The sequence below is a fragment of the Bombus huntii genome, chromosome 4 (genome assembly GCF_024542735.1).
Source record: "Bombus huntii isolate Logan2020A chromosome 4, iyBomHunt1.1, whole genome shotgun sequence".
Classification (NCBI taxonomy): Eukaryota; Metazoa; Arthropoda; class Insecta; order Hymenoptera; family Apidae; genus Bombus; species Bombus huntii.
This window is the reverse complement of record NC_066241.1, coordinates 15,427,514-15,449,659: the sequence shown is the minus strand read 5'-3', so window position 1 is coordinate 15,449,659 and position 22,146 is coordinate 15,427,514. Positions and strand designations below refer to the sequence as shown.

The 22,146-nt window shown below is 32.2% G+C and overlaps 1 protein-coding gene across 5 annotated transcripts in view; it reads right to left on the bottom strand.

The window, feature by feature from the left end:
• Window positions 1–22,146, bottom strand: part of LOC126864407 (rap1 GTPase-activating protein 1) — a 251,388-nt gene that overhangs the window by 60,610 nt on the left and 168,632 nt on the right. The window contains exon 1 of one of the 5 annotated variants that reach the window (XM_050615723.1): window positions 19,241–20,251. The exons of 3 other annotated variants lie outside the window; for them this stretch is intronic. In XM_050615723.1, coding sequence (XP_050471680.1) covers window positions 19,241–19,387 — 147 coding nt within the window. In that variant the 5' untranslated portion in view covers window positions 19,388–20,251. Of the gene's footprint in view, window positions 1–17,188; window positions 17,314–19,240; window positions 20,252–22,146 lie in introns of those variants that run through there. One more of the 5 variants, XM_050615724.1, reaches the window with a different exon arrangement.

The window sequence follows — 22,146 nt, the reverse complement described above, 5'->3', positions numbered from 1 at the left end:
GAAGATTCGCGAGAAAAATCAAAAAAGTGATTCTGCTCGAAGAATCTCCAGAATATTTCGCCAACTAAACGGCCGGATTTCCTCTTGGCCAGATTGTACGTCCGAAAAAAATGTAGATAGAAGAAAAGAAAGGAGGAAAGTCGGGGAAAAAGGAGCCCTCTTCTCTCGTCCGATACGGCAGAGAAGGAGAAAGAAACAAGAGAAACGCTGTCTCCCGCGGGAATGAATAATTCAGTACGGGCGCGCATAGTTGGACGCGCCCATGTACAGTCTCGTATATACATAAAGCAGAAGGTGTGCCAGGAATGAAATTGTCGTCGTGAACCACGGTCATTCCACTAACAACATCCAATCTATACCTATCCGTGCGTACCACCGAATGTCACCAAGTCGAAGATGCTCTCTATCTTTACAAGTAACAGCTTATGCTTTTCATTTGCAAAATGAACCACTTCCGTCCTGCGTGTAAACTACGTGTCGTTTACGCCTTCTGTTCCGTCTCATCGATAAACAGCGGAGGAAATGTTACTTCCTTTAATCATCGTATACCGTTGGCAAAACAAAACCTTCCTGCCTACAGCTTGATCATGATCGAGTATCCATCTGTTGCAGGCATGAATCATCTTTGTATTAAGTTCAGAATTTATTTTAATTTGCTTGTGTAATAAGGTCATTCGCATTTCTTTGAAGAAGCGTCCAATATCGTTACTCCTAAATAAGATCCATTTAATTGACTTCAACTTCCTTAAGTGGATTAACGCTTAACTAAATTATTTAGCTTATGTTTCCAAAGTATTTCGTTCTTTTATCAAAACGTGTTCCAGTAAGAATATTTTATCAAATATGTCCAATACAATAAAGTAAGAATAACAAGAATAAACGATTACCTGCTTGTGAGCAAAATATCACAAATATTAAAACAATTGATGTTTCAATGTTAATAGTATAGCAAATAATCTCAATTATGAGTAGTCAGAACGACAATGTAATAATTTTTGCTGTGTCATTAAAGAAATTTGTAATCTGAGCTATATATCTGTAGTAACAAACAATTTTTTTACTAAACATTTATAATATTTAGCTTTATTTCATCGTTGACATTAGGTTATTAAGTTACAAGCAATATTTATCCATGCTTCTTGTTATAAGCGACGTCTTTTCATTATTTCTTAATAATGTAACACTGCAAGACGAACGATCTTATTACATAATATAATAGAATGAAAAATAGAACGTAAACGATAAATTGCAGCTTTAATAAAAAGATTTACTTCTCAGTTTAAAAGCTATCTACAATATCAGCAAGCTAAAGGTGTTTCCCTTTCCCACAAGCTCCTATAACTCTCATAAAGTTGTAATTTACTATTCTCTTAATATGATCTCAATTTTGTAGTAAAAAGTTATATGGCGGCATTTTTATAGCAAAGTTTCATTGAAGGAACTATTACTTTCTAAGAATATAGTAAAGTTTAATTGTCTATCTATAATACTGTCATTCACTAACATTTAATTCTATTTGAACTGTACATATAATATATATCTATGTGTCTCAATTTAATGTTGTACACTATGTTTCTGATCGTATGAGAGAAATATTAATAATAATTCTTTTCTATACATAACAACGAAAATATGTGCTTTATAAATCAAAAAGGATAATATAAAAAATAACATAAAAATATATAAAATATGACGTATACAATAAATGTTTGTTTATCATTAAACTTGGAAACTGAGAAAAAAATTTAATGGCAAAAAATCCATAAAATGCTGTAAGAAGTGGTTAATACGTAAAACGATAAAATTTGACAAATAAATTAAAAAAGAAATTAAATTAAACAACATATTTGAAACATACGTGCTTGCATAATGTCTAATTTTATACGATTATTAATAATGCCGCGTAAACGATACGCGATAAAACAAGCATGTTTCGCGATATGAATTTGAAATAAAGATTTACTAAAGAAATAGAAGTTTCATCCCCACCATGAGTCATTCTCCGACAAAGCGAACTATCAGTTTGATGTTATATAATACTATTTTCATATTACGTTTCGAATCGCTCTGAATGCAGACCTATAAACAGAATGAGCAGAGAAGAATACTTTTGAATTTCGTGAATGCAATTGATTATTTTCAAATTGTCTTTCTGTTTTAAAAATACAATGTTTTCAGTTACAGGAATTTTTATAATACCAAACAAGACCAAAACAATTTTCTAGTATATCACGTAACATATTTTTAAGTTCAAAATTTATATACTGCAAAATTAACATTAAATAATTCTTAAGATTTGTGTTTTCAAGTCATATAATGTTTATAAAGATAGATACATTTAGCTCGAATAATTGATAAACATTTTGTCGGATAATATGTATGCAAGAATTATAGAGGAAGCTGTGATTATGATTGTTTCTCAAGAACATCCGCTAGAAATCTGGAATGATTAATTATGTTATGACAATTTATTACACATTCTACAGCAATATTTATATATTTTTGTCTTTTATTAATTGTAAAATGTTATTTTTCTATTATTCATTTCTATTATTAAACAGAGAAAAATTAAGTTCTTAAATATCGCAATAAATAAATTTAACAATAGAAACCAACAAAAGGTATTAATAAATTTGCGAAATGTAGACAACGGGAATTTTCATAATAATCTCCTAGAATATTCCATCGAACTTTTATAGTCCCTTCTGAACTTAATCATTATTTAATAAACTAATTCTCTGTGGAACTAAAAATATATCGTCTGAAACTATCCCCGATGGAAAATTTACGGGAGAATATCTTGAATGCAGCCATTCTCTGCACGGCGGACGATGAAATTTGTATTATCCTCATGTGAACTCTAAAGTCGTGAGATTTACTTGTTCCCTTGATATCGGCGCTTAATGTTCTCAAGCAAAAAGATCAAAATGATAAACCGAATGCTTAATAGGGCACCAATCAAACGCGTATAATACCAATTAACGCTTCAGTGTTCGTTAGTCATTAGAGATTAATGAGCTCACTATCGAGTGAGTGGCATTTAGAATTATAAAACCACCATCTGTCCGACTATCCCAACTAATTATGGTGCAAATATAATATGGTACTATATAGTTTGATCATTTACGAAATACCTACCAAATAATAGGTTTTTTCTGTTGTTCCTATTTCGATCAGTTAAATACTTGATGCGGATAAATTATTTTATTACAAACTTTGTAATTTTTACATTTAATTTGATATTTTTGCATTTTTCATGAGTTTATTCTTCAAACTTATGCGCTTAAAAGCTTGTTAGATTTCCTACTAAAAACCTAATTTACGCAAGACGTATTTTGGCTGCGGAGAAGCAGTTTCTTACGTCCAAATACTTATTCGAAAATGATATTTTTATTTATGTATAATTAGAAAATTTATCATGAATCATTATAATATAAAGCTTCATATATTCATAATAAACGTTCAATTAATTAAAGCCTTGATCTTAATACTTACTTGATGGCTGTTTGAATATACGAAGTTGATACTTTTTAAGTTTCTGCCCAATATAGATATAAAACTCATTAAAAAACAATTTCAACTTCTTTTTGGATAAGTACGAACTTACATCATAACGAACATAACTCTGATATCCTCGAAAATTATAAAAATTGGAAAAAGTATAAAGGAGCCATAGATTCAAAAAGCTTGATATACATTTACGAAAACTTCAAAGTTAAAAAGTCATTAGGATATTATCACGTTAGACTATAAAGAATCCATATTTAATATTAGAATAGTGTTTTCATAAACTTGATATATATAATAGAATTATATACTTTTCTCTTTTCTTTACATCTATCTACTATTTTGATGACATCATATTATTAACATTCATATTAGTATTGTATTTGCTGTAATTCGGTTGTATGCATACCATAAATGATTTTGCAACACATTTTTAAATTTTAGGTATACTTTTGAAAGTTTCGTGTTCAATGCAACTCAAATTTTTGCAATAGAATTTATGTTAGAAGACTAACACGTAATTATTATATTTTACTATGTTTGGCAAATAGTTTTAACAAATTTCCGCTATACATATATATATTGAATCTGACAAATTGATTGTTTCCTTGATAATTTAGATTATTTATTATCGATTTATTTTACATGAAACCAACAGTTGTCCTAATACTTATAAACGGTAGTATACATGTATAATGAACAAAAAAGAGATACATATAAAAGAAACTCCGTTTATTCGAATTTCTCCCACTAACCTAATTAATTCTATCTGACGCCGGATGAAAATTTGTATTGCGTTTATTGTCCTTTGTTTTGAAGGAGACAAACGTGTCGTATACTCGTTTCGAAAGGAGGTGAAGGTCGATAACGTGAAATTAGTGGCTACACAAACGATCACACGATCCATCGTAAACATGGTTACATTGTATTAGAACATCAAGCTGTTTTCATGTCAGTGAATGAAACGTTCAATACCAGATTGCACGTATTCACTTGCTTTTTAAGCTAATTCGAGCGTATTATCTTTCGATCCGACTACGATAACCTTTCGCGAAGCTCTCAACGTTCATTTGAATTCCACGATAAGATCGATAATTACACCGATGTTATACATCATCGTGTCACTAAAGAAAAGAAAGGCATCGAAAGAAAGAAGTAATTGGGTCGCTAGAACAATTTTTTGTTTATAGAAACATGTAACTCTGACCAAAGCAAAAATAATAATGTAGCAACTAGCAATTTCCTTTTAATATTTGCAATTCATTAGTGAATATTATATTCAATATTAGTGAATATAGAATTTAATTCGCCGGTATTAACTTTTGTCCATTCACATTAACCTTTCAAAAAAATCCAAATATTCGAAGAATACGTTCGTTTGATGTAAAGAGGAATTTATATTTATGTTTCATTAATTTTAAGCCTGTGACCCATGGGGAACATTGAGCTGAGGCAACATATGAGAGAACTGACTTGCAAGGATGCAACGTCAACATTCCATTTCAAATAAAGAAACTTTCAATTACGCGAAGGTTGACAATTCTTTATGAGCTAAGAAAGGAATGTATCGAGTGCTTGAAAATTTACAATTGATTTATTGTACAATTGTTTTTATACTATTATCAACTAATCGTTAATTATTAATTGACAAATGCCAAATTTTAATATTTCAAATATCATATATGTATGTAATTTAGAGAAAATATATTTGTTGTATTTTGGAATGATGTACTGTATTGCTAATTTAGCATTGCACAATTAATAAAATAAATATGTCTTAACGAGTGATGATTGTATGTCGCATACTAATTCTTAATATTATCAGTGTGTATTAGTGTGTAATAATATTTGTTTTGTGAAATTCATTTTTATTTGATAACAAACACTGGTATATTGCGAAATTCTACTCTTTGTTCCAATTTTGATTTATTTTTTACATTACATAGAACCGTATGATATCAGAAACTAGATTCATATTGACTCTGCCAACATTTTCCAAATGACAGCATAAACAGTAATTCAGACTATAGTAAACGTCTTTTAATTAATAATATAGTCTGTAGTAACGTCTTCTTTTTTTGCATCACTAATAATTCAAGCGATTTTCAAATGTACTGTTTTTCAATTCTTCTTCATGTATCACTTCATATGCCTTCAGATATCTTCTTCTCGAATTTTCAAATACTTTATTCATGAAAAGTGTAAAGTGCACCAAGATTAATAAAATATAAATCTATTGAATACTAAAAGCAAATATTTAAATCTCGAGTCCTCGAGAAAAATAACAGGGTGGAAAAAATTGAAAAATGTAATGAAATTTAAAAAGATGAACATCTTTAATTAACTGATTATCAAGCATATACTTATGTGTGAAAATGTGTTTATTTCTATTCCAAGCACCAACAGGCAATTTCTTCCACTGACGAAATTCGTATATGCGTGTATGCGTCACATCAGGGAGGATATTGACGTTGCATATGGGTTAAAGGGTAATTTAGTGTATCGATTTTCTGGCCGCTCAGTGGACTGCACACACGCTAGGCGAAAGCTCGATTCCGGTCTAGGATGGATCGATTTTTCGCCGTTTCGTTAGTCAGTAAGCAGACGGTGTATGGCAGCTGCGATACCCTTTGCACCTGGCTATCTATATGGCGACCGAGCAAACGTGTCGTTACGATGATGGCGACTCACTAAATCTCTCTCTCTCTCTCTCTCTCCTTCTCTCTCTTCGGAAGCAGCCATATCCTGCGTATACGCGAATCTCCACCTTGGCTTCGGACCTTATACGTCAAAATAGGGAAAAAAGAAGAGAGAAGGAGCCGTACGAACAGCTGTGCGGCCCCTTTTGCGAAGCGCCTTTTAAAACGAAACTGAGCTACTCGTACGACCGACCGGCTTTTACGGTTCAACTACACACACTTCTTCCATGCTCGTATTTTGCTTCGAAGAATGCAGCGGTTAATACGTTGATTATAAATGAGACCTTTGCCCTCTCTTAACATAATCGATTATTTCCATGCATCGATTATTTAAACTTTTTCTTAAATGTTCAAGGTGGAATGTGAAGCCATGAAATTTCTGCACAGCTTGAAATAATGAGTAAGAATATAGTAAATCTTGTTTTTTTTCATTCTGTTACGTTCTTTGGCTTACTTTCGACCTACTAACCGCATTTCTGTATTTTTAATAAAGTAAGTTCAAGAAAAATATAAAGAAACGGCTCTGAATACGTGGGATTTCTCGTTTTCTTTTTCTTTGAGGTGTTTCTCTTAAAACGTTACAAATCTTTTTATTTGTTTGAACCGAAATGTGACTGAAGGACAAAAACTCAAGAGTCAAATTAAGATTAATTTTTTTTCATTATTTTTTGTCAAATAACCTTCCTAATTAAACTTTTTAGTTTAGTGAAATGAATAAATTTCTGCATTTTTGAAATATTTCCGAATAACAAATTCAAATTAAGGTACTGTAAAGGGGACAGGAGAATATGTAAGTATGTACATACTTTGCTATTCCAACATCGCTGGAGTTAATTTTGCGTAACTCTATTTCCTCATTTAAATGTAAATAATTATCAACGAATAAAGTTGCATCATTTACTTAAAGACAACCAAAGAAGAGAACTGCATATAGATAACTTAATATAGGAATATCCACTCGTTACATTTATTTTATTTTATTTAATGTTTTGCATAACAAGGTACGTATGATGTCAGTGAAATAATTATAATAAACTAACTAGAAAATAGATACAAGCAGAGGAAAGCATTCAATTTACACTAAATATCAGCAAGAATTTTAACACTTATGGCTGATAGTGTATACATATGGAAATTAAAAGAAAATGTTTATACAAAATTTCAAAACACGAAGTTCAAATGTAATCGTTTAAATTTTAAGTATAAAAGCTTTTAAACCATTCTGTATGTTCAGTGTCGTTTTTCTAAAAGAATCTCTATGTAGACTAAAACAGTGGTGACGGAGAGAATATAAAAAAGGCTCAGCGCTGCTTTTTAAAAATGCATTCGATATACATAGTATGTATGCCCGCATTTGTAGTCACGGAAAGTATTCTCTTCTAGAGTTCCGTTTATCTTACAATACTTCCGGGAACAATATTTTTATGCATTACACACGGTTGTAAATTTTGAAATTCTTTGAAGAAAACTTAAACATTACACCTGTATCATGATGGGTCTTCGTATTTTCCACTTTAACGTTAAAATGATGTATACGGTTCCATCTCTTTCAGTAAATTATTTATTTATGAATGTAAACTAACTAAACATAGCTATTAAAAACACTGTACCTATGTGTTCACAAAATGAAAGTTTTTATTTCATTTGTTGAATGATCGATCATAAAAGAATGATCGATTCTAAAAATTTCTGATTTTATCTAAATTGTCTTTATCTTCATTAAAAAAAATATTATGTTATATTTTTATTGTGTTAAACTTATGTTCTAACTTAAAACATTTTTAATTATACAATCTTCAATTAACTTTTCATTAATCCGCTATAACACTACGCTACTGGACAGTCACACGCCTATATACCTATATTTCCGAAACTTTATTTTATTTACTTAAGATTATGGTTTTAAAATTATTAACAGCTGGATTTCAGGAAAACTAAGAAACTTATAATGATTTATAGTCTCTTTTATCATAAACGGACAAGAAGTTATGGAGACTTCTAGATGTATATACATCAGGAAAATTCTTTAAAATATTCTTGAATAAACTTAGTTTTACTGGACAAATTCTAAATGAATTATTTGTCTCAAATGGTATAAGTGTTATATGTATATATATATTTATTTCTTTTAAATCACATAGAATGACACTGAGCTCGATGTTTTCCATCGACTTTAAATCCATTTCAACTCCATTTCAAATATGGTACAAGTCCGCCGGGAGTAGGTACTGTCATACTTATTTCGTGATCGGTAAATCGATAAGTCACGTGTATCGATACAACGAAGGCCGTAATAACACAGTAACCGTTTCGAAATATTCACCATACGAATTTATGTCAAGAAAATTGGTACACGCAGCTCATGGTGTTTTTACTAGATGAAATTATATGTAATTATGATAAACCGTTAGTTACACGTAACTGAGATTAAAACAATTTATTTCGTATGTTTTGCACAGGATGTCTCTATTATATCGAAACCAAATTCACCCGTAAAAACAGATATTTGTAGAAAAACGCTAGCAATCTTTTTCACGATATTTCTCTTCGAACTTCGTATGAAGAGCAGCGTTACGTACTATTGTAATAAACCGTTAGCTGCTTGTAATCGCTTGTAGAATATATTTTACGCTTGCAAAATATTATTCCTACCATAGGCAGTCAGTATAACGAAAATAATTCGAGGAAACGAACTAAAAAATTTTCTGCAGCATTTACTTTTTCAACGATGCCTAACTTTTAGACGATTATTAATGTAGAAATACGAACTTCTACTGGCTCAGATATATACGTATAAGATATTCCCTAAAAAATTTAAGCATGAAATAGTGGGCTAAAAAACATGGTAATTTATGTCGGTCTTCGTACTACTTTTCATAAAATTAACTGTAAGATATTCATATGTTTGCAGCACGAAACGTAGATCAGTAGAGAGTGTTAAAACCTAAATTGATTATGAAACTAAATGGATATACGCTTACAAATTTAAAAAACATTAACTCAAATTCCTTTGAGTTAACCTTTGCATGGTACCACTACGCTTGATAGTATTACATGTTCGCGGATTGGTTACAATTTTTTAATGAAGCTTCAAATAACCTATGTTTATATAACGCATTTCTTTAACTCATATTCAGAGAATATATCAATAATGTTCAGCTAGGAAAAACTAAAACATAAAGACTCATTTAAGCGAGCAGAAAATGATATAGAACCTTATCATTTTCAATATTTTTAAAAATTTGCACGTTTTAAAATACGAACGAGGATTTCTCAACGCTGGATTTCGTATCATTCGGGATAATAACGTCCCCCTATAACCAAACATTGAAAATTATACGATTCCCGAACGTGTAATTCTTAATTCAGAGAACGCGATAATAAAACTCAATGTGGAAAAAAAGATGCATGTAAAACCGGAGTATATACGATTCCTTTTAAAGCTAGTCCTCGCTTTCATGGCTACAACAAACGTTCTCTTCGTTGGCCACGTTTCTGCCCGCCGATACAACGCGGAATTTTATCTTTTGTAACTCTAATATTCCTCACCAGTGTCTTACAATATTTTCTCTTAATATTTATCACGTCCAAAAAGTGGAAAGAAAATACGGAAAAATATGGAAGCCAACGTTTTCCTACAGGGAAATGCAAATGGAATATTTGATATCGTACGAGAATATGAGAAGTTACAAAAACTACAGGATAACCTTATTTGCTCACTGTATCACGATTACTTTGGTACAAGGTTCCACAATTAAACTACAACTTTTTATGAGAATATAAGTAGAAAATTATACTTGATACGTCTGAAACACTTTTCTAAAGGAATATTACGACATAATGAATAAATGATAGAGTTTCTACTTGTTAATCAAATAATTTTGTTTCTGTATGCATTCTGTATGATATCTGAGGCATTGATAAAGATATTTCTAAATATCAATATCTTATAAGTACGATTTTACTCTAGAAGTAACCACAACAAATGTATTGCTATAACAGGTTTTTCTTGTTTTCTTATCTTAACTCCAGCTTAAAAAAGTAAGAACTATTCAATAAATTATTCATATTTTGCAACTCCAATTCTTTTCATTTAGATAAGAAATATAAGTTTCAGTAAAACGTACTTTTCTCCCTCTTAAATGGAAAAATAATATTCAAATAATACATAATATCCTAATTTCCAAATGTTTATAACAAGATTTTATAATATATTTGATTCTTATGAAATATGTATTCTTAGCTAAATACTCGAACTTCAATAGAGAATTTAATGAGATATACGAATTAAACAATACATATAAACATTAAATTAATTAATCCCGCTGTTTCAGTCAGCTTAACGAATTCAAAGAAAATGATTAATAATGAGAGGAAAATATAAAATATCACTTTCAATACTATCATATAATCTTCAAATTAACGTGAATGTATGACAATTTATCCACAGGGTCTATAAGTAACTATTATCGCTTAATTTAGTACCATACATACATTTACATATATCATTTACACCAGCTACCGAAAATATATATATATACCCTTATTTTACAATGAAACAATTTTTTTCAGCTCTATACATTTCATCTTCGTAGTATCGTTATTTTAGTTATATGAAAGTACTGCAAAACAATACGAAATTTGATAATATTTATACTTAATTAATTTGTAGTATGTGTTATAATACACTGGTATGCAAATATTTTTTGGAAACATTGTTTTTTCCTTCTGTTATAATGAATAAATCAATAAATTTATATTAAATTCCGACATTGCTTCCTTCTATATATTAATCGTATATTAATTTCACGGAACTAAATATAAAAAATTAGTTTAAATACTACTCAATTTTTCGAATATTCTTGAGGTATTAATAAAGTATAATAAGAAGCATTAGTATTTTATACAAATATTTGATGATATTTCATTACCACAAATATAAAAAATCTTTTAATTTTAATTTTATGTGTATTGTGTAACAATGTACTCTCACTTCTGAGTGTTTGCTTTACTTATAAATTTTTATTCGTTATTTTAATTACGTCATAATAGGCATAAAATGTAAGCAAAATCACATCAAAGGAAGAAGACAAAGCAAATGCGATACACAAAACATAACACAAATAATATTCAAACATATCATATAAACGTTAATTAAATAATATGATATGTACGATTTGTAATTAGTTGTTTGTATTTCTACAAAATAATAGCTTTCCCGGCAAGTCTGGCCGGTCGAAATGTCACCATGACAGTCAACACATTAATATACATGTATGCGTATTACTAAACAACGCATTTCTTTTATATCAACTGTAAACGATGATGTTTTCGTAAAGCCCGAAACAATTACAGCTACCAAGCAACCACTTCCATAATGAAACCAGTCGTTTTGCAATATAAATTACGACGACAATTTTTTAATAGGCTGTTGAGAAACGGCAAAGTATGAATAACAGTTTCACAGGCGACGTCCGGGCCTCAATCTTTTACCACGCACATGCAAATGAAGAAATTTCAACGGGCGAATCCAGTCGTAGCTATTTATGAGTCACAACTGTTTTTTCGCGAGGCATTGAAGGCTACTCCGGGGTTACGAGAGATGAAAGCAACCCGCGGTTTTCAAAAGGAAATTTGAAAGTGAATGGAACGTCGATACAAAATGCAGCTACGTGGGGCGTCGAGAGTGCACGCGAGAAAATGGAGGATTTCATAGAAAATCGAATGAGCCGAGGTTCGAGTGGAGCGTGTTTTACCTGCAAATTGTACCCATCGCTTTCGCAACGGAATAAACTATTGGATTAACAGTTTAATCATTCGAGAACACGTTTGTGTATCTTTCGAAAGATTTAAGTGGACGCGAATGTCATTAACACTGCCACGCGAGTTGGAACGAGGCAACTGGGCAGATATAAAAATAGAAATTTCTTTATGTAGGAGATTAGTCGTAAAGTGCTAACGAGCGACATAACAGAAGATCGTTCTTACTAGTTAACTAAAAAGGAAACCAGAAAATGCTGGCAACACTTAAGACGTATGTATTCGCATACGAAATGCGACCAGACAAAGGTAGACACGATTTAAATCACTAACGCGTACAGGCTGCGAGGGAAGATTGTTAGCTAAATTACAGCCAGTCTATTACGTAAATTATTATCGATCTCAATGTCATACTAATGCGAAGTGGGTAGAACCAATGAATCATATCGAGGGAATCGACTATTTCGAAGGCATGACGAGTTCTTTGTCACGAACCTTCCAGCGTTGAAAGCTTGCTCATTTATTATGCAAAATTCAAGAATTTATCTTAGGTCATGTTCTAGTTTCCCTAAGAAAGAAACCTGCATACTTCATCGATCACGTGCCAGAAAGTGCTTAAATAATTCATGAATTAAAAAGTCTTAGCGTTATGAATAACAATTATCTTCTATACTTATTAATCGTTCAATTAAAATAAAACATGGCTAAACCACGAGAGAAAATTTGATAAAATGGACAAATTTCACGGTACTCGAACTTCACATTAATATGTACATTATTCTTGATGATATTAGGATAAAGATATATCAAGCTTAAACCGTCGATAAAGTGATTATCAATGTATTACCTGCAACACTTAGTAAACGTCCTCTATCAGTAAGTGACGTCATCGTCGAACGAAACGACGTGCCAAGATCTTACATTCGAATCGTATTCAGTTATTAAGCGCTGAACGAGAGATCCTTGCCAATGAAACTAGTCTCAATTTCGTTCTTGTCAGGACAGAAATACAATCTACTGATGAACATGTGCTGTTCTACTGTCAGACGCGTTATGCCGCCAGATTCGTGTTTAATATAATACATTAAACCAGGAAGATCAAATTACTCATTAAGAAAAGTCAAATTTAAAATGTTCGAACAATAACATTCGTGAAAAATTGATTTTAATGATGTTCGACACATGTGTAGTTTACAGAGAATTGTTTCTTCACAAACAATTTCTCAATAATTCTTGCGTTACGGCTACGCTGTTTTCAGTTTGCATAAATTGCAAACACAATCGAATGCAACAAAACAGTGTATTAAGAGAACCGAGAAATGGAATGTGTATAACGGAAAGCGACTAAATGAATTTTAGTTGTTTTAGATAAACCCCACTGGTTTTTGTGGCAAACCATTTTGCATCGAAATACATATGTACATTCGATGTTATGTGTCGAAACTGTTGATTCTCTTTTGGCTTTTCGTGAAGTCCCAAAATTTATAGCAAAGAATATTATTTTAGATAGACATTTTTCTCTCAGTATAAGATAAGTATTTAAAGGAATTTATTAAAAAAAATTTTCAATTTTATAGGCAAAAAATAAAATAAAATAAGGTTTTGATTAAGAAAATTTATTTATCCCAAAACATGAATAAAGTCATATAACCAGTTGCTATTACAAAGTTTATAATATCATTATGTGTTATATAAAGAAATCATGCCAATTTCTTGTTGTGAAGAAAAGGAAATAAAAAGAAAACGAGAAATGTTATATGCTATATATTTACTCGTTCATTTTCAGAATTAGGAGGTAATAAAGAATGATGGATCCTGACGTACCCTGATGTTTGCCGATAAATTACGAAAAGCAATTAGATTATCTATTCAAACAATGTTATCGTCCGATAAAGAATACATCTAAAAAGTCTTAACATGTCATATAAAATGTTCCAACTTCTTATGGAATAACTTATATCTATTAACGGGTGTTTTAAAAAACAATAATAATGAAAATAAAAGTTTCTTTTTATAACACAAAAGCCTGCAATAATAAGTCATTTAAAACAGATGAAGTATATCAACATTGCGAAGAAAATATGTTTCAATCTTTCGGTATTAGTACACACGTGTATAGGTATGTATATGTAGAACCGGAATCCTTGAAGATGTAAATTCCTTTTTAATATTCAATATTATTTTCAGTACATTAGTAGGAAATTATTTAAATCTCCAATATAAATACTAAATTCCGTTTAATAGTCAAATCAAATATTTCTTTTTTGAAAGGTAGTATAATTTCGAAAAGAAAACCTAAATATTGTATAATCTTTACTTTGCAACGTGTTTCCATTCTGCGCTACAAATATATCTTTGGTTCTTCTCGTGGCACAGATTTATCTCTCGAAACGTATGCGTACAATCAACATTTTACTTTCTCCTATGTAAATTTGTCAAAAAGTTATTAGTACAACGAATTCATAACAATGGCCCCGAAACATTTGGCTTTAAATCAAATTACATTGGCACGTTACACAATTTCGAATTTACACAATACTAAATTGCGTTACTCGCATGCACTCAAACAAGCAGAACCAAACAAATACTCCTAGTTACAAAATGGTAGGAACAAATGCAGAGAGCTAGGCATATTTTACAATCGGAATTTGCCAATTACCCGAGCAAACCTAAGCAACTCAGCAATGCGTACATGGTTAAAGGGTAGATGGCAGGTAGAAGAATTCCTGTACTCGACCCTATGCATAATAGGACTATCGGTGAGATCAAACACAACGAAACAACCAGCAAGTACCGTGCACGTCATTAATAAGTCTCGCTTTCGTGATCTTTGAACAAACTTTAATTCGCTTTAGACGACGACAAGTGTAATTCTTGCCAATCAGGGCCAGTTCGTCTTCGGCAAGAATTAAAGTGCCTGTCGTCGAGAGCACGTGCTGGCAAGTCGTTAAAAGCCAGCCTTTAACTCGTCGGGCAGTCGTGCCGAGGCCCGTCGAGTAATTACGCGAACGTATAGGTTTTCACGTGTAGGCGCACAAAGCGTAGAAACTCATATACACGCGTATTAAGACTGATTCAGACAGTTGTTTAGTTAAGTAACAGGTAAAGCCGAATTTACACTGTTCGCTTTAATTCTATTCACTAAACGAGGATGAAAGCGACGTTTTTCGATGAATCAACAGCGTAAATTCGGTTTAATTTGCTATTTGACTAAACTAATGGCCGTGTCTGAACTAGTCTTTACTGTCAAGACGTATCTTGAACGGCATCTAACTGTCTAAAATTGTTTGCAACAATTGACAACAACAATGAAGCAGCAGCATGATGCTACAAGTTGTGAACAGTTTATTAGTAAAATATAATTGGTTATAGAATTATTACAATGTCCATATATAAAATTATTGTAACTTTCAATTGATATCATTTAGTCATCAATGACTACAGTAGTTTGGATTAGGTTACTGAACATTTTTCAAATATTATATATTCAATTAATTAATTATTTATTTAATTAATATATTTCAAATATTTATCGTATATATCTTTATCTTTACCTTTATTAAATAAGGTACAAGATATAAATTGAAATTAGAAATAAGTGAATTGAGATATAATATATATATATATCTAATATATAATATTCGTTCGATACTGATGAGTGGTTGTTGTTAAACAAATTAAATGTTGGTATTTAATCTTTCAAATGAAATTCAATTCTTGAACTTCTTTCCTTTAGATTTTTACTTGAAAATTTGATTGTACAGCGAAGTAAAGATATTAGTAAGTATTCTAGAATTTCTTCAGGATTTAAAAAATGTAGAACATTAAAAGATTAGACTTGAACAGAAACGACTCAGTTTATCTGCGAAGCGTGAAAAATAAATTTGCTCTACACAGAGTCAAAGGAGTGTATAAACAAAAATTCTTGCCCGTATCAGCTATATACACAATAATATAGATATAGCGTCGGATGAAAAAGAGAACATCCTAACAGAAGAAATATACTGACAGAGAAAAGTCTTCAAACGAAGAAATATATATTTCTGATAGAAACTAACACAGCAATGTTCATTTTATAACCAACCACCAATCACAGATCGAATATAAATTGCAAATTGACAAGAAAAATGGTCAAACGTGCTAATAACGTGTTACATCGTATGTTACAACGTTCTAATAATGATCTCGCGAACTCTTGAGCGAATATGTAGTCACTGGCAAGTTTATAAGCTGTTCACGAAAGTGACCACATTGCTGGCAAACAAACTTCAGAATCTGTTTGCGAGCTGATTGCGAACTTCAATATGAACTACAGATGCTGCTAACAATTATCGATACATTATCGATAACTTCTACATACATATTAAGATATCGATAATATCGTTAATTATATCGACTAAAGTAAAATGTAACATATAGATAATATATTTATTACTCCCTTATCCCCTTTTGTCTGATTGTGATTGTTGGTATACCGTAACAATTGCCTTATTCTCGCATTAAAACGAATTTGTCCTATTTTTGAGAAATAATTTGTTAATTGGAATAGCTATATCTATTAGCAGTATACATAAATATTTAAAAGACAATCATAAGTAAACTACGAATATTTATGTACATTCAGACTTTTGTGAATATACCACCAATTAAACAAATGGAATCCAGATAGAAAATTATTTTATGTATTAAATGTTATTATTAGTACTCCACTTTGGATACTTTTGCATATGATATGCATCCTATGCATTTTTATATCTTCAAACTTCCCACAAATGGATAAAAATCTGCAAACTAAAAATAAGCTTGAGAAATTTTTAACTTCTTTCGTATTTCATTATGTCATTCGATCATATACATTTGGATAATCATATCATATAGATCATATAGATCATATCGTCTTGACAATACAAGTTTTCAAACAAGGGACACACCTCGTTTGAAATTACCACGCGTGCACGTAGTCAGTTATCGATATCGTTAGGATATTATCAATATATCTAGTTATCTTAATACGTCGAGATAACTTTTCGATATTATCGATATTTATCGATAAGGTTGTAACAGCATCTCTAACGTGAACGCAACATTACGCACACATAACCAATCAGTCGGCCGGTCATGGGAAAATAGGACTTTTTAAAGCGTCTCGTAGCGCAGAACGATGGAGTAACGGGTTGTTAGAGGAAAATTACCGCGAAGCTGATCTTTGTGGTTACAGTTACCGGGCTCGTTTCTCGCTGCTGCTCCTTTTCTTTCCTTTCCATCTCCCTCCACCTTGGAACCTTTCTTTTGTCTGGACGCCGCCGTTACAACGCTGCAGCTAAAGTTTTCTGCTACTTTTCCTTCCGACTGGTTCAAAGCTCGTCAAGCTTGCGCGCAAAAAGCGTAACAACGGTGTTATATACGTTTTCTCTGTGGCCCGGCGTGGACGTGCCACGGCATTGCTCAACGTATGAAAACGAAATACACGGAAGCGTACTTGGCATGCGCGACCAAAAGGAATTAAGATCGCGAACGGATCATCCGGGAATGTGCGAACCACGCATCGAGCTGTTACGCGTTCCTACCGCTTCGGCCATCATTGCGTTTACCGGTTCGATCGACGATTCTCTACATCACAAGACAATGACAACCGGTTGGTATAATTACTGCTTGGTGGATTCAAGTATATACATCGCAAATAGATTCGAACATCGGTCGAATTCTAGATTCGACTTCTAGATTCGAATTCTCTATGAAAGTTATAGGAAGTAGCTTTCACAAGTGTATTATCAAGTACGCTTGATAATCTAAACGCAACAGATCCAAGACTCTACGAATACTTTGGCAAATAAAAAATGCATTCCCAAATAGAATTGGACGCTGCTCGAATTTACACAATATTTCACAAATTTATCGTTCTTAAACAGACACAAGTGCAAACGTTCAAATAAATTTTTAGGTATCTCGTTTATTGTCTATAGATCTATAGAATTTTATAAATGATTATGCCTTTCTAACTGTTGCAATTCGATTGCTATTTGCAAGAGATTCGATTCTTTCGAATATCGAAATAGATAGTTACAAGTAGATTTTCGAAAGTTGCGAGTGTTCGCGAAACTAACCATTAAACTAACGAACCATTATATCTTACAAGTAATATTCGTACCCTATGAGGGGAAACTTGGATATTGGATTTGATTCGGATTTATAAGTTACATATTGAACTTGATCCTATCACTAGTAATTACTTCAAAGCATCCGTGGAAGCACGTCCGTCGTGGAATTTCCTCGTTATTTGTGAAACGCGACGAGTTATTTCGGTCAGATCGTTTAGATTTCGTGGATAGGTTTATACCCAACTGCTACGCTTGTATCTCTGCCAAACGGTCGAAAGTTTGGGTGAGTTTAATTTTGCCAGATGCTTATTTCGTGTCTTTGTTAGAATTCTCGAAATTCCAATTCTATATTGTTTACGAAAACTAACCGGGTAAACAATATGTTATCCAATGGTTAAAGAAAATATGTCGTAATTGTAATTGTATTGCATTTGCAACTATAACTTACTTTGTAATTTATAAGGTATGATGTACTTCAAAATAATCTCTTTATGGAGGTTTAAATCATTATAATAAAAGAAAGAATAATCGCTAAATCATTGTAAATTATTGTGAAAATTGTAAATAGGAATTATTCGATAATTTGTTAAATAGAAAATTATAAAATGTTTAACAATTATATTTTATCTGGCTTTTGAATCAATTATACGCATACATCCAATTCGATAATAACCTAAAATGAGAGATTTGCAACTTCCTATCTTTTTTTTCTAACATCTTAATGTAAGTAACTTGTTGAACAAAAGCTAAATTAAAATAGATAATCAAATAGAAAGGTACTAGAAAGTACCATTTCACAATGATAGATCTTACAAAAGATCTTCTCATGGAACATATGTTCCATTCATAAAACGAAAGGATGCCAGTAAGCCGTATAATATTTTCCTTTCATAGATCGACATCTGTCGACGATAAAAACTCGGCCCCATCAGATTTGATCAAACTGATACCCAATCCCTCGATTTTAAAGAAAATCCATCTTATTTTTAAACCTCCGGGGTAACGGGATAATGGGAAGAGAAAAATAGAAAAAGTACAGAAGTTCGTAAATTAGTTCCTGTCCGTTCGATCGGATCTAAGCTCGACACTTAGAAAAAATTCTCGCGAAATAACAAAACGACTAATGAAATAATCGAGTGATCGCAGTTAATTTCCGTGAGCGCGGGAAAAACTCACCTGTGATATAAGTTTCGGCAGTGTGTGTGTATGCGCGTGCGCATGATTATTGTGTCCTGTCGAAGACCGTTCGCTGTTAGGCCGTTGCTGCTGCTGTTGGCCGGCATCCGATCTAAGATCGTGCCTCCATCTCAATACACCCATCATAACCGCCTACTGTATCCTCTATTACGTTTCAAGACTCTACCAAACGCGTATCGTATCAACGTCCGCACTAGGGGAACCAGTTCGATCTCGACGCTCCGACCTAACCTAACGCGAGTGTCCTGTTGCACCCTTTACGAGGCTATGCTGATCCTCGAAACGCCAGACACCTTGACGTCGACGTACTGTAGCAGAAATACGACTCTATGGAAGTTGACGTACGCTGCACCAAAATTCGAGTGAAACATACGTGATACGTTTCGCACACTCGTTTTTTTCTTTAATTGAGAAACGCGCGGGAAAGATTTTCCGAAATATGCGTAGGTAAATTCTTCTGTCACGTATTCACCGATAAAAATCAGGATTTCAACAACACCAGACTACACTCTATCTTTTAGTAATTTCCGATTAAGGCGTAGGTAACTCAGCACTGCGTATCTGCTGACATTATTTTCGTTTATATCCTATATACGCTCACCAGAAAACTAAGAACCCACTCGATCCTTCACTACGAATTTGATCGTGTGATTGTTCGTTTGGTCACTGAAGTTCACTGTCATTTTCATACTTCGATCTCGTAATCGTACGATGGATCAAACGCGCAGGATATCACTTAACGGTGCGTGTCACTTTTTCCTGGCTATTCTAGCTTTGTTCGTCGCCCACGTTTCGATCAACTAAGCGAGGTCAGAGTAGAAAGTGTTTACACCGTGGGCGCGTTCGGCAGACAGGATCGTGTACACACACACACATACATACATACATAAGTACGTACGAACGAAGAAACACGTAAACGTGCCAGAACGAACGCGTACTAACTCAGTTCGGTAGCGTAGAAGTGCAGGAGCGCGACTGGCACTGGCATCGAGACCGTACGGTTCGAGGCTTGCCTCGTCTGCCGTCTCTACTTCCCCACCACCACCTCCTCGCGCTCCTCTACGCCCCGCGGTGCTCGTAGCTTGAACGTCCTGCTGTTCTTAAAACTCCCACCACCCTACTATCGTACCGTGAACAAACGTTGCCATGGTCGCCATCAAACGCGTAAACTTGGTTTCACGCAACTTCCATCATTTTCTTTCCTCGAGATTAACGATCGATCGATTCGATCGAAGCGTTTTCAAATTGTCTTTCTTAGTTAACGCCATGTCACTTTTACAACAGCTGCGAAAACGATATACGTTATTTAATAAATATTTCTTTTGATCTAATGTTTTAACGTAACCATCGAACGATTTTCTTTTGAAGTATTCATCTTAGTTTGTTGCCTGTTGTTTGACTATTGCCAAATTTAAGATTTTACAAATTTATTTAATTGCTTTTTGTTTATTAGAACGTAGATCAACGTAAAATATAAAATGGCTACAGAAAGTATTGGTATATGTGTGAATATAAGGGTACGCCCTTATATTCCAATGAAGTATTTCTTCTATCAGGATCTGCGATATGTAAATGATACGTAACTTAATATATTTGAACTTATTTAGTTAGAATATAATGTTTGTGGCCATTTTATGTATGTACCTATGTACACTTCGATTAATATTTAGCTGATTCTTGTTTTAAGTTCTTCATATTTAATCTCTACAGCTAAGTAAAGCTTCAAATTTCTCTGCAACGATAATCATATATTTTTTCGAAACGTTCGAATCGAGAGTAAACTTTCAATTAATGTACATTGTAGCCTTCGGCATTAACCCCTTGTTAGTATAATGTTCTCATGGTGAAAGATAGTTTTGAAGTGTAGTTGTTGATTCTTGCAACTTAATTATTAACAACCAAGTATATGATCCCGTCAGATGTTTGTACATGTAATACCAAAAATTATAGGAAATGATTCTATGATAAATATTTTTAACGATCGAAAAATTGTAAACCTTTTAATGATTACTATTAATCGCCTAAGACGCCATATAATTTGAAAGTTATATATCCAAGTACTTACATATTTAAATTTAGAATCTTATTTTGTTCATCTATTAGTATAATATACTATTGTATTTTATTATATATATTAATTAGATATTTCCAACGCATATTTTTTAATATGTAGCTATACATATAATCGAAAACTTCGTTAGTAAGCGATACACGAACATATTAGAAATAAGTAATTAACGATTGGTTCATTCAACAGACTGTTGAATATTTCAAAATATTTGTATTATCCTACATCCAAATACTGTAAGAATTACGTAAATCCAGGCATCGTACGCATGAGCGATATGCATAAATTTTTCGATATTCCTGATAATTTTATTACATTCGTTAACTGTTTGCTTTTTATCGACAATGTTCAGCGTTTTAATTTTTTCCGATGGAAACACTGAATATTAGAATAAAATCAAAAAAATAAAACATCGAGCAAAAACAAAATATCGGGACGATATCTGACGCGTTTCGAAACATTAATTATTAATTTTGTAATTGTGCGCTAATACTCTTGTTAGAATCGCTGAAATTTGCTTAGATTGGATAAAAAGAACATTGTTGTTTTTATTTAGCTATTATACGATCCTATAATATATTTAAAACGTATAAAGACAAGTGATAAATTATCAGTAACTACACCGATGATCAATCCATGATATGTTCTTTTAAGTATTTGCTCACTGTTCACATAATTAAATACAACTCTTTAATTGTTGGATAATATCAATGAATCAGATATGATAATTTACGATAATTTTCAAGCAACAAAAGTTGGCCAACTCACTATCATAATTAAGTCACATATTACAATAAATTAGTTCCAATAATTATAT